This window comes from Heptranchias perlo, chromosome 15 (genome assembly GCF_035084215.1).
Source record: "Heptranchias perlo isolate sHepPer1 chromosome 15, sHepPer1.hap1, whole genome shotgun sequence".
Classification (NCBI taxonomy): Eukaryota; Metazoa; Chordata; class Chondrichthyes; order Hexanchiformes; family Hexanchidae; genus Heptranchias; species Heptranchias perlo.
Window position 1 is genome coordinate 34,396,043 of NC_090339.1, and position 14,129 is coordinate 34,410,171.

Here is a 14,129-nt window from a genome sequence, read left to right on the forward strand (position 1 = left end):
CAGCTCGCTGTGCGCCTGCGCAGCTCCCAGAGTAGATCACAACAGCTGCTTTATTGCGCAAGCGCACCAGTTGCGTGGGCCGCACTACATTCCCCGGTGGGCAGTGCGCAGGGGTCCCGGATGTAGCTTGTTCCGGGCAGTTTGAGGTAAGTGGAAGTTGGGTTCGGGTCTTTTACAGGCCTTGCAGCGGGGAGGGCGCAGCTGCCTAGGGATCTTCCACTTGCTGAAGGTTATTTCACGATGGCTGTGATGGATAGTGTTTGATCCACAAATCGAACAAAGTCAGTGAGAGCGCGTCGGTTCCGGGAACGGGGCGGGCAGGGAGGGAGAAAGAAAGAAAGAAGTCGAAAGAAAATTTATAGTGAAAGAAAAGAGGGAAGGATGGGCGGGGCGGGGTGGGGTGGGGTGGGTGTGGGGTGGAGAGCAGTGAGGTGGGTGGTGGATGGTGGGGGGAGAAGGTGGGTGGAGTGGGGAAAGGGGGCCGGTGGTGGGAAGGGGCAAAGGGGGGTGGGGCGGTGGGAAGGGGCAAAGGGGGGTGGGGCGGTGCGAAGGGGAAAAAGGGGGTGGTGGGAAGGGGCCAAGGGGGGGGGTGGGGCGGTGGGAAGGGGGGGGGGTGGGGCGGTGGGAAGGGGGGGGGTGGGGCGGTGGGAAGGGGGGGGGTGGGGCGGTGGGAAGGGGGGGGGTGGGGCGGTGGGAAGGGGGGGGCGGGGCGGTGGGAAGGGGGGGGGCGGGGCGGTGGGAAGGGGGGGGCGGGGCGGTGGGAAGGGGGGGGCGGGGCGGTGGGAAGGGGCCAAGGGGGGGGCGGGGCGGTGGGAAGGGGCCAAGGGGGGGGCGGGGCGGTGGGAAGGGGATGGAGCAAAGGGGGTGCGGGGCGGTGGGAAGGGGATGGGGAAAAAGGGGACGGGGAAGTGGGAAGGGGCTGGGGGAAAAAGGGGGTGGGGGGAAAGGGGGTGGGGAAGAAGGGTTGGGGTGGGGGAAAGGGGGCGGGGAAGAAGGGGGTTGGGCGGGGGGAAAGGGGGCGGGGAAGAAGGGGGTTGGGTGGGGGGGAAAGGGGGCGGGGAAGAAGGGGGTTGGGTGGGGGGGAAAGGGGGCGGGGAAGAAGGGGGTTGGGGCGGAGGAAAAGGAAGATGGGGGTGTGGGGAGGGTTGATGGGTGGGGGAGGAGCGGGGTGGGAAAGAGAAGGAAGGGTTGGGTAGGGGAAGGGAGCGGTTGAGGAAGCGAGGAGAAGTGGGAAGGGTTGAGGGAGTTGGGAGTAGATGAGTACAGGAAAGAAGACGAAGGGAGTGATTCCCTTTGCCTTAATCATGAACTTGTGTGCTTCTCCTTTGGTTGCGGTTGCAGATGCTATTTTGGTGTAAACGTTTTCAGTGAAGGACAGTCTGCAATCAACGGAGTTGTATTAAAATTTTATACAGTGCTACATTTTTTTCAGTTAATGATTAGCCTTGGAGTGTTTCATTCTACCGTTACTTGTTTATAAGATAGATTTGGAAAAACTCTTCTAGCAGTAATTGAACATGAAATGTCCCTAGAATTTTATTTCAGATATTTGAAGCAAGAGGGTAACAGTTGTGCAAGTTCCATTGGGACTGATTAAGCGGTGGGGATGGAGTGAAGTGAGACAGTCTAAAACTCATACTTTCAGCACAAAACATTTATATATCAGCTTGAGTGCAGTAGAGATGGGAATGATCTAATCCAATCTTACAGCTCCATCAAAGGCAAAAGCAACAACCCATCAGGACTGCACCAGAGAAATCTGTAATTTCAGCTTCTGAGAAAGGAGTCACTGATGCTTTGGAAGTCTTGCATTTATATAGTACCTTACCATGTCTCAAATGTTTGATTTCATATGCAATTAATTTCTTTGCAGTGACTATGTGGGCAAATAGAATCGTACAGCACAGAAGGAGGTCATTTGGCATGTCGTGCCTGTGCTGGCTCTTTGGAAGAGCTATCCAATTAGTCCCACTCCCCTGCTCTTTCCCCATAGCCCTGCAATTTTCTCCCCTTCAAGTATATATCCAGTTCCCTTTTGAAAGTTATTATTGAATCTGCTTCCAGCACCCTTTCAAGCAGTGCATTCCAGGTCATAACACGTGTCTTCACATCTCCCCTCTGGTTCATTGGCCAATTACCTAAATCTGTGTCCTCTGATTACCTACCTTTCTGCCGATGGAAAGAGTCTCCTTATTTACTCAAAACCCTTCATAATTTTGAACATCTCTATGAAATCTCCTCTTAACCTTCTCTGCTGTAAGGAGAACAACTCCAGTGTCTCCATGTAACTGAAGTCACTCATCCCTGGTATCATTGTAGTAAATCTCCTCTGCACCCTCTCTAAGGCTTTCACATCCTTTCCAAGTATGGTGACCAGAATTGGACACAATACTCTAGCTGAGGCCTGACCAATGCTTTATAAAGGTTTAGCATAACTTCCTTCCTCTTGTGCTCTATGCCTCTATTTGTAAAGCCAAGGATTCTGTAAGCTTTTGTAACAGCCTTATCAACTTTGAAAAGAAATTCCTCTACCTGCACTTCCCTTCCCTTAAACTTCGAAGCTCCGTTATGTCGAGTGAGCGCCCTCGACAGTCTGTTCTCCGGCAGTCAGTGGCACTCTTCAAAGCACTGACTTACTGCTTTCTCTGGCCCGCAAAACGTTTGTGCCGGGATTCACGGAGCCGGATGCACCGGTCAAGCTCAATGCCAATAACAGTATAAGATGAATAACCAATCTTTTTGTTGGTAATACTTGAGGGCGGAATGTTAGGCAGGGTATGATAGAATTTCTTGCTCTTCTTCAATTAGTGGTATGGAATTTAACATTCCTTAATCATTGGAACAAGTAGGGAGAGCCTCAAGTGCAGCTCTAATGGGTCATTGGTTTTGCTTCTGATAGCTGTAGTTTTGAATTTTGTCATTGGTTCTGTGGAAATGTTCCAACATTCTGATACTACATGGTTACGTACGCTGGCTGGTTCAACTACCTGCAGCTTTGACTCTACCTAATTGCTTTACAGCAGATCATGGTGCCCATTTAATGCTAGTATAGGAGCCAGAAAGCACAGCGATGTTTACAGGTTGTAGTGAGGTGACTGCTGGATTCTGTGAAGTGTTTGTTTTAATGTAGGTTAATTTTTTGTGTTGACAGTGTGAAGCTTGACCTTCGTATCATATGAATAATGCAGACTATAAAATGCGTGGTTGTGGGAGATGGTGCAGTTGGGAAGACCTGCCTTCTCATTAGTTACACAACAAATGCTTTTCCTGGAGAATATGTCCCCACTGTATTTGATAACTACAGTGCACAGATGACTGTGGATGGACGAACTGTAAGCCTGAACCTATGGGATACTGCAGGGCAAGAAGAGTATGACCGTCTCCGCACTCTATCATACCCACAGAGTAATGTCTTCATCATCTGCTTTTCCGTTGCTAGCCCTTCCTCCTATGCCAATGTCCGGCATAAATGGCAGCCAGAGGTTTTGCACCACTGTCCAAATGTTCCCATACTTTTGGTTGGTACGAAGAAGGATTTAAGGAATGATTCTGAAACCATAAAAAAGCTCAAGGAACAAAGCCTCTCCCCGACAACCATGCACCAGGGAGTGACCTTAGCCAAACAGATCAGAGCGGTTAAGTACCTGGAATGTTCAGCACTCAATCAGGACGGGATCCGAGAAGTGTTCGTGGAGGCCGTGCGAGCAGTCCTCTACCCTCATAGGAAAAAGAAAAGCAAAAATTGCGTACTCTTGTAGCCTGAGGACGTGAACATCTCGGTTGCATGTAGATTGGAAGCATACTTCGAAGCCATTGATCAGCTGCGCTTCAGATTGCATTGTGGTGTAACGCAAGGATCTTGCACGAAATAAGTTTGTATGACTGAAACTGGAAATTGTTGAAATGCTGCTTTATTTGCTGGGTGTTTTTTACAGAAACGCAGACCCTCAATGAGATTTAATCTGACGTAATGGCACTGGACTCCCTAGCTTGCAATTAAATGCCCTGTTGTCCCTGAGCTGGACTGCAAGATTGTCTTTTAGGAACCACTTTAAAGATCCCTTTTTCTTAAGAAACTTACTGTTCTGAATTCTTAAAAATGCTTTATTCACAATTGGCTTTATGGTGATTTTGGAGACCATGATTTGGCTGCTCTGCTATTAACATAAACATTTACATGTTCTGATCAGTGTTTTTAACATGGCCACTGCTTTTTCTCCAATGCTCAGGTTTCAGATTATTAATGTTTGCTTTCACAGCTGTTTAATTGCTGGTTAACAGAAGGCAGTGCAGATTTCACACATTGGTACTATTCAAGAGCATAAATTGGCACAACCATTGATTTCAATGTGAAATCCTGAACTAATACCTGTTAGTTTACTCCATTATGTTATAGTGAAACACAACCCTTGCTCGTGCCATTTGTGTTGGGACTGTCAAGATTATTTTGGTAACATAGATATATTGCACAGTAGACAAAAAAAGCAGCAATGTTCATCTATAAATTTCTTGTCAAACTTAAAATGGGCCAAGTGGAGATCACTGTGAAATGGCTCTTTTGTTTTGCAGCCTATTTATGAAATCTTTGGGTTATTTTTTTAAAATTCTATGAAGCTGTCCTCTCAATAGCCCCATATATATTGGTACATAGAATAGTCATGGTAAAATTCACTGGGTTTTGCTGCAATACTGGTATTTTGTATGTCAGGTATTTTGTTCACTTGGGAGTGACAAGTTTCATTCATCAAAGCTGTCTTGTTTAGAGTACAGCTCCAATCACTAAAATGGATTGCATGTGTTTGGACAGATGCTCTGTAATCACATTATTCTATCACTGTTGTATACCAGTCATAATTTTTACATTAATGCACAATTGCAAATTCTGACAAGGTACGAATTCAGGAGTCAACTTGGCTGTGTGTCAGGTTCAGACTCACTTGCAGGTGTAGAAGTAAATTGCAGATGGTACTGATATAGGATAAAAGGGAAAATGACTGACATTCGCCAATGTACAACAGGTAGCTTGTATGGATTGTCTTGCATCAAGGTCTGAATTGTTTGCATTACATCACACTTATATCAAATCAGTCTGTTGGTAAAGATGGCATCTCCATGGCAGTAATGACAGATCTGGTGCACAACCCAATCAAATGTTCTTTGACAAGACCAGTTGAGATAAACCCAGATGTTACTGCTTATATCGCCGTGGCCCCTACCACTCCTAATAATGTGTTGAGGTTCTTCCTAACTGTTTTGTCCAGAGTATACAATCCCAACTCAAACATGGATAAGTACATATACACACAGGCTTATATTGTAAAACCCTCCTAAGAACAGAACCATCATCAAATCTGACATCTCAATTCAGTCATTTTTGTAAAACGATATTCAGTCCTCTGCCTTTGTGTTGTGATGAGATTGTGACTCCCAATGAACTGTTCTGAAGGAAAACTTTTCTGTGAAGCATTGTCTCAGATCTATGTTCAGTTAGGTTATCTGGAAAAACAAAAGCTGAGCTGGTGTTGGAGTTGTTTGCTTCTAACCTTAAAATCTAACCTTTTGCAAATACACAAGATAATCTTTGAAGCTGTTTTTCTTGCATACTTTAAACCAAAACTCACTTGTCCCACATCTTACTATTGAGGACACTTGTTAATTTGTATTTAATAGTGCCATATTGAATGAAAAGGCCTATATTATATTGTGTTCCTGTTTCAGTATGGCCCAGTTCTGTGCACCACAATGTCTCTTACGTTTGGGATCCAGTAAGTGACGCTTGCAATTTTTGTAATTGGTACAGTGATGGCTGTGAAGCAGATATAGAGGAAAATGCTGCAGGTTTTTAAGAGTAAGATTGAGGAATATATGAAACATCCCTTATGTTTTGTCTTGTCATTATCATGCTTTTCACTATGCTGTAACCATGGTGGGCAATGCTAAAACTATGCACTAGAAACCTGAGTTTTTAGAATAAACAATTGATAAACTAGGACTGCAATGTTTTGAAATGATTTTTGAAAAATTGTACTGTTGAAATAAAATTCAGTCTCATATTTGTTTATAATTGAACAGTGTCTATGTACTTCCTGAACTGTGATTGGGTGCCTGGTGCGCCATATTAGAGAAGACTTGTTAATTTTGGATGCTTTAAGCAAAAAAGATAGCTAAAATGTATTTAATTAGAGCACAGAAGTACAGAAAGGATTTATATAGTTAGACATTTTAATACCATTATAGTGATTTGATGCTATTTTTACATTAAGTCACTATATTTTGTCAGCAGCCCATTTGATTGTTGGTACTTTTAAAATGTAGGTCAGAAAAACAATTATTTTGTGCTTTTGTTCCTCAATTGTAATTTGACTCAGATGTTTTTCAGTTCTACACTAAACCTCAGTCTAATGTGGTCACATGTGAATCAGTTACTGTTTCAGTCTTACTCAGACATTTAACTGCAATCTGCAGGGTGATACTGATGCATCATCTAATCTCACCCACATCAGTACCATATTTAATAACTAGGTGCCTTGCAATCTGTAGTAACATTAGAGGGGTTGCTTTCCTGTCTACTTTCTATTCTGTTGAATTCATACTTGTCTTTAATCTTCCAACTTTTTCATACAGGTCTTTTTTGTTTTCAATTAAAGAAAAAACAAACCACGCCTATATCAGATTTTCTAAAAATGGGGTCCATTCCGATTAAAACGTGTCACTGTGGCTGGTGGGTGGTTCAGCTTATTGCTTTTACCCAATGGGAGCAATAATCAAAAGTAAATGCCTAAAAAAAAAAATTAGTATTTAAATGTTATGCTATGCAAACTTACAAGCTTCAAATTTTATTTCAGATGACAATTTTTTTTATATATAGATGAGTGTCATTACTGTTAAATCTATCTACCTACCTCCCAAACCTGGGATCTTCACCACCTATAAGGACAAGGGTAGCAGGTGCATGGGAACAGCATCACCAACTTCCCTCTTTTTTTCCCCTCTCCTCTCCAGCACCCCCCCCCCCAACAAAGTGTCTCACCATTCTGACTTGGACATATATCTCACTGTTGCTTCGTAGTCTTACATCCTGCAACTCAACTCAATACCTGACAGCATTGTGGGAGTGCCTTCACCACACGGATTGTAATGGTTCCAGAAGAAGACCCATCACCATCTTCTCAGGGAAACTAGACATGGGCAATAAATGCCAGCCTTGCTCGTGATGTTCATATCCCAAGAATTAATTTTTTAAAAGTCTGTTCACAATGTTCCATCTGAACTGCACCTTTAAGTGGTGCTGTCTGTTACATTGTGACAGGCATATATTCAAGAGAACATTGTTTAGAACATAAAAGACCACATTAAGCCCAAAATCTTAAATAACCAGAAGTGGATATGCCTAAAGGAATTAAATGGAATGGATAAAAAATATAAATCTGCTACAGCAATAAGTTGTGAATCTTTGGAATTCTCTACCCCAGAGGGCTGTGGATGCTCAGTTGATGAGTATATTCAGGCTGAGATATAGATTTTTGGACACTAAGGAAATCAAGGGATGTGGGGATAGGGCAGTCATGATGTGGAGATGCCGGTGATGGACTGGGGTTGACAATTGTAAACAATTTTACAACACCAAGTTATAGTCCAGCAATTTTATTTTAAATTCACAAGCTTTCGGAGGCTACCTCCTTCCTCAGGTGAACGATGTGGATAGGGCAGGGAAGTGGAGTTGAGGTAGATGATCAGCCACGGTCTTATTGAATGGTGGAACAGGGTCAAGGGGCCATATAGCCTACTCCTGCTATTTCTTATGTTCTACAGTAACCCTCAGCCAGAAACAAGTAATAGGCATGCCATTAAAAACTGTTGCTAGCACGTTGGTGGAAAGTGCAATTGAGGAAACAAGTGCAACCCACCAGACAGCAACAACCAATAAAAGACCAGCAAGCACAAGTAGTGGAATAAGTGCTCACACCTTAATCACATACCTTGCAGTATCTGCTTATAAATGCAGCTTACGGTGCACAAGCAGGACTGGGCTAAGAAACCGACCACAAGAACGTGACATGCAGGTAAGTGCAGCGGGAAAAAAAATACCAACAAGAGACAAGCCCATGTAAGGCAAATTACCCATGCTGACACCCTACCCACCCCCCCCCCCCCCCCCCACACTTGGGGGTTCAGCTGGTGATTATTTGCCCTAATAGTCAAGATTTTAACCCTTTGCCCCCACCCATTGACAAGGATTTTACTTGAAAACCACAGCTTTTCCCAAAAATGTAGCCTTGGACTTGATATTTTTATCCAGAGTTGTGACTTCAAGCTGAATTTGGATTATGCATTTGAGCATGGTCAGTATACCTAATTTTCCAGGATGTGTCACTAATGTTTGGTCAGCTGTACTGATGGGATTTTTTTTCTTTACCGTGTAGCATTTTTTGCCTTGAAGCTTGCCTTCAAATAATTTTTGATAAACGAGGACAAATTTCAAAAAGCTTCACTGAGGTAAAATTGATCTTTTTTTTAAAAGAAAGAGAGGCTGTGAGGGAGAGAAGTGACTTCTGATGACACACCTGTTGCAGATTGTGTTCCATAAACTTTAAAAGTATATTAAAAAGAGTGAGGGGTGGATATTAGAGAGAAAGAGTCTTCATTCAATGTTACTTCAATTTTCAAAGAGTTGAATTGTGAAGCCAACTAATTTTCTCCAGTGTTCTAACAAAAAAAGTGAGACAGAAATTATAATTTCTAACACTGAGACACAGAGAATGGCAGATATGCAGGTTTTTTTCCTCATTCTAACTTGATTTTATTTTTAAGTTGAATTTTGAAAGCAAACAATGCCTGAGGGAAACTGACAGGAGTGGAGGGAAGGAAGGAAAATGCTTGAGGGTGAGGGGACCTTTGGCCTCTCAGCACCTACCCATGGGGGGGGGGGCGGTGGTGGTGAGTGGGTGTGAGTGAGTGGATGGTGGGTTAAAGCAAGAGGAAAGGGGAGCTACAGGGCTGAGTGGGTCGTTTAGGGTGAAGGGATAGAGAGAGTGACATGCTGGTACGAACAATGACTCACAGGAAAAGACCCTCTGGTCCATCCAGCCTGTCGCACACAATTGTGATAGCTTGTATATCACAATATATACACTCCCCACCCAAAACTATATGATCATCCGAAATGGCTAAAAACCCAGGCCAATTTGGGGGGAAAAAAATCTGGGAGATTCCTCTCCAATTCACCCTAGGCGATCGAAACTAGTCCAGGAGATCGCTCTGGCCTTAATAATTCTATGCAGTACCTACCTTTTGTAAGAGGTGATCTCCGCTCTAGCCAGAAACAGGTCCAGCTCTTGCTGAAGGAATTCAGCGAATTGGCATCCACCGCACGAGTCGGCAGCCTGTTCCAGAGGTCCATTATTCTGAGAAAAGAACCACTTCCTGACATCTAACCTAGATATGTGGCCTTATACAACTTAAAATTGTGATCCCTGGTCCTCCTTAACATATTTAATTGGAACAAACTGTTAAGTTGACAAATAGATTATGTTCAAGTTATAAACCTCAATCAGATCATCCCTAAGTCTACACTTCTCTGAAGTATAGAGTCCCAGCTCTATCTTGATAACTAAGATGCTTTAAACTGGGCATTAGTGTCGTGGCCCCCCTCTGCATCCTTTCCAAAGCCTCAATATCACCCACCGTGGGCTGAGACCAAAACTGGACTCGGTATTCCAACTGCTAGGTAGGAGGATGGATAGTGGAAGGTTGAAGTGAGGGGAAGATTGAAGGACTTGGGAGGAGGGGATAGGAAAGGAACTGCTAAAGGCTATATTTTCCCCACAACCACGACCCCAAATGCAGTCTGCAACCATTGGTGGCTCCTTTTGCCATGGCTCCCACCCAAGGAAAAAAGAAAATAAAAAGACAGGGAGAAGCAAAAAGAACAGTTAAGATGAGAAGAGCGAGAACAGAAACACAAAGACAGCAAAGAGAATAATTCTCCGACTTATCTTGTGCAACGTCTCGGGAGATTGACTAGTTTTGTAAAAGTTTACTGTGGACATTAGCTTTTGCATGTGACCCAGCCAGAGTTATACCTCTTTAAGGTAAACCACTGTATTCCAGTCTTGGGTCTTAGTCTACTTGTACAATTTAAATGTGCTTTATGGAAAATAAAGCGAATGTTTATTTTGCTTTACCAAACCAAACCTGTAACATTAAGTGGTATCAGCATATGGTTGAGTGGCGTACCAATTGATCACGTGGTGCTGAATAGATTAGTATGTCTTTTGCTTTCAATATTATGCCACTGGTCAGTTACCTTGTTGTGAAGAGGCTAGCTTTTAGGTGCTTTGCCCAAGATGCTGGCAAGTCAAAGAGTGAGTGATAGTTTCTGTGCAATGGTTATAATTGCTAATCAATCCCATGAAAGCCAGAAGAAATAGCCCTGTCCACTCTGTTGCCCAAAGCCTCTAGTGCAGAAAATATGACTGTTCCTTAGGGCCTCTGTCATGGAGGACTCCACTACAGATCTGCATGGAACTGCTGCAAAACGATCCATTATAGTGCTTCAGATAGGGGTATTGGATTCCTCCAATTCACCACCTTCATGCATACTTGGAGACCATCCCCAGTCCCTGCGCATATCTCTGATGCCCCATAAGCATCTTTCTTTTAAAAGCAGGACTTGTGAAACCTAAGGCTCTTCAGCCAAAGGATGATGTCTCCTAACTCAAAAAGTCAGCAATATCTTCATCCTTATATCCCTTCTCTTCCTGCTCATATATGCTCTGCAATCAGTCTGAGTGCTGCACTGTTAAGGGTGCTGTCTTTTATGAGATGTTAAACTAAGGCCCCTGTCTGTCCCCTCAAGTGGATGTAGAAGATCCCATGGCACTATCAAAGAAGAGCAGGAGTTCTCCCGGTGTCCTAGCCAACATTTATCCCTCGGCCATCACCACCAAAAACAGATTAGTTTATTTCATTGCTATTAGTGGGATTTTGCTGTATGCAAATTGGCTACCACATTTCATACATTACAACAGTGACTACAATTCAAAAATACTTCATTGGCTGTGAATCACTTTGGGATGTCATGAAAGGCACTATATAAATGCAAGTTATTTCTTTTCTTTCCATACGTGTGCAAGTTCTTGTGGCTGTAAAGTTTCTTCTGCTGAAATACCTTGGTATATTTGTGTATGTACATTCGTATATGTATAATTTTATCATCTCTTAATACTAAGCAACAAGGTCAAATCTAGAGATATTGGGCTAGATTCCGCAGTCAAAATAATGGTGAGGCTAATGGCACTCGCTGTTATTTATGTGTAAATGGTACAGCAACTTCAGGCAAGGAGCAGATGCACAGTTAAATATCAATATCCAAAAGTTGGTGTCCGAATTGCGCTGCTCCGCCGTTAGCTTCGCGAAAACGGTATCTCACTGTCTGCCTCACCGTTGACATATGTTGAATGTCGTGAAGTTGCTGTATTTGCACAGGTATGTATTTGTGTAAATATGAACTAAACTCGCCACAGAAAGTTGTCTTGTCATTACACGATGTAGCCCGTGCCACTGCAACAGTGTATTTCCAGAGCAGCCAGAATACAATAGAGTGTAAGGAAATATGACAAGAATCTGAAAACTTCCATTCAGCTTTATATCAGTCACATGACACAGAGGATCGTAGCTAACTACTTGACAAGCATTCCACTTCTGTAGCTTATTGACTTCTATAAAAATTTTACCCCAAATTGATGCCATTGCTTCTAAATATGGGCCTTGATGATACAACTCTGATACGAGGCAGGATGTTAATATTAACCTCCCTGATTCTTAAAGGACAGATCTTCAATTCCTATGTTCTTTTATCCCTCTTAAATTGCAGTTCAAAGACCTTTGTGAAAAGTTGAGTACCGCATATTAATATTTTGCATTATGAATCTAATCCTTCCAGTTGATATAAATATATTAAAAATAGTGAACAGTCTCCAGGTTCTAAAGGTACTGCACCTGCTATAAACATATTATAGGACATGTTGAAAATAGTGGAGTGCCACCTAAGATTATGTGACAAAAGAAAAATTGTAAACACATCCTTGCAACCAACATGTGAAAAATATATAAAGGAAGCTTGAGTTAGGAAGAGAATCATAATCAAGACATTAGAAGCAAAGAATAGCATAGCCATTTGGAAATGAAGCACACTTGCCCATGTGGCAGAAACCAACTAATCTAAGTATCGATGAGCCACAAATCAACACCCCCGATGTACAAATTGGCAATCCTCCCCACAAGACACAGCTTGGTGATGAACCGTCCTCTCCTTTGTGACACAATCCAGCACCATCAATCCTCTCCGCACCCCTGCCCCGACACTGATTGGCATCTGACAGCAAGCTCCCACCAAGGCACAAATTGGCATCCCCTCCTTTCTCCCCTCCCTCTCCCTACTCCCTGCCCTCTCCTTTACCCTTCTCCCCCCTCATTTCCCTTCTCTTTTTCTCCCCTCACCTCTTCTGTCCCCTGCCTGCTCCTTCCTTTCATCTCCTCTCTTCCCCCTCACCTTCCCTTTAGAAGAGGTCTGCTCCCACATGCTTCTCTGGTCATGTTGAGGGAGTGCTCAGCAGCAGGGAAATGACAGTTGTTGTTTCTCAGGGCAAAGCTGCATCCCAAACTTGCTGCCATCCCACTCAAATGACCACAGCATTATCACTGATCATACAGGCCCACGCATCCACATATCATCGTTATGGAACTTCCACTTGCAGGGCCAACTTTGAGGTACAGAAGGAGGGACTGAGCTACCTTTATCCCTTGAGGCAAACATATACACCCAGAAAACATCCATATCACCTCTCCTTCTACAGGGGTATCACTTAGAAGAACTGGTTAGGAAACAGAAGACATAAAATTTGGCTAAGGGGAAGAACCAGGGAAAAACGCACTGAATACACACTATAAGGGTTAATAAAAGTTGCACTGACTAATGAAAGAACTGTCAAGGTACATTCTCATAATATAGGCAAATTTATGTTGTTTGGGAGAAATACATTTTCATTCATAGGTGTTGATATACAGCTGTGTCTAATAGAGGGAAAGCTTTATTTGGCATGGGGATTGGGACCTTCGGTAGAACTGTTATGCATTGTGGAACATAAAAACATAAGTATTAGGAGCAGGAGTAGGCCGTTCGGCCACTCAAGCCGGCTCCACCATTCAATAAGATCATGGCTGATCTTCTACCTCAACTCCACTTTCCCGCCGTATCCCTGTATGCTTTGATTCCCTCAGTGTCCAAAACGCCTTGCGAAACAAGGCTATCAATGAAATGTTTGGGCAATTAGCTCCTGCTGATAACTACAGCAGTCTAAGCAGCTCGTTCATTGCACAATTCTTCTCTATCATGATTAGCTTCAAATTGTTCTTCAGTTCTTGCTGCCTTTTAATCCAGGCTGCTCCATCTCTAGGCTCCCTTTGAAGGGCAAAGACATGGAAAACGCAGTAGACACCAATAATCTTACAAGACTTGACTGTCCTCTATTGTAGAATTTCCGATGATTGATCCAAGCAATGGGATTGCTATTTCAGGAGGCCAAAGATGCAATCCACCATTATGACTCGTTTCTTCTTCAAATAATGCAAGCAGCATGGATCTTCATACAATGAGGGAATAGTGATATGTGGGTGCATGGGCCTGTATGATTGGTGATTCTGCTGTAGTCATTTGAGTGGGATGGCAGGGAGTTTAGGATGTAGCTTTGCCCTGATAAACAACTCCTGTCATGTCCCTCTGCGACACCGTAGTCCACTCTTCCATCATCCACAACACCTGCATTCCTCCACACGGCACTTTCCTGTGCTAGCACAGGAGATGCAACACCTGCCCCTTCACCTCCACCCTTCCAGTTCTGACGAAAGGTCTTCGACCTAAAATGTTAACTCTGTTTCTTTCTGCACAGATGTTGCCTGACTTGCTGAGCTTCTCCAGCATTTTCTGTTTTTATTTCAGATTTCCAGCATCCGCAGTATTTTGTTTTTGATTCCATACAATAAGGGCAACTAAACTACTTCCTAGATAACAGCCATTGGCATGCATAATGATGTTTTTGTGGTCAGATACCACTGGAATAGAATTGAAT

At 43.4% G+C, this 14,129-nt stretch overlaps 1 protein-coding gene across 3 annotated transcripts; it reads left to right on the forward strand.

Annotated features, from left to right (window-relative positions):
* Positions 1–88: 88 nt before the first annotated feature.
* Positions 89–6,064, forward strand: rhogd (ras homolog gene family, member Gd). 3 transcript variants are annotated; one of them, XM_067997049.1, is made up of 2 exons: positions 89–146; positions 3,152–6,064. In XM_067997049.1, the coding sequence occupies exon 2, from the start codon at positions 3,183–3,185 to the stop codon at positions 3,756–3,758; it is 576 nt and encodes a 191-aa protein (XP_067853150.1). In that variant the 5' UTR covers positions 89–146; positions 3,152–3,182; the 3' UTR covers positions 3,759–6,064. The 3 variants fall into 3 exon arrangements, with proteins under 3 accessions (XP_067853150.1, XP_067853149.1, XP_067853151.1); XM_067997048.1 differs by lacking the exon at positions 89–146 and adding an exon at positions 157–281; XM_067997050.1 differs by lacking the exon at positions 89–146 and adding an exon at positions 208–229.
* Positions 6,065–14,129: the final 8,065 nt, after the last annotated feature.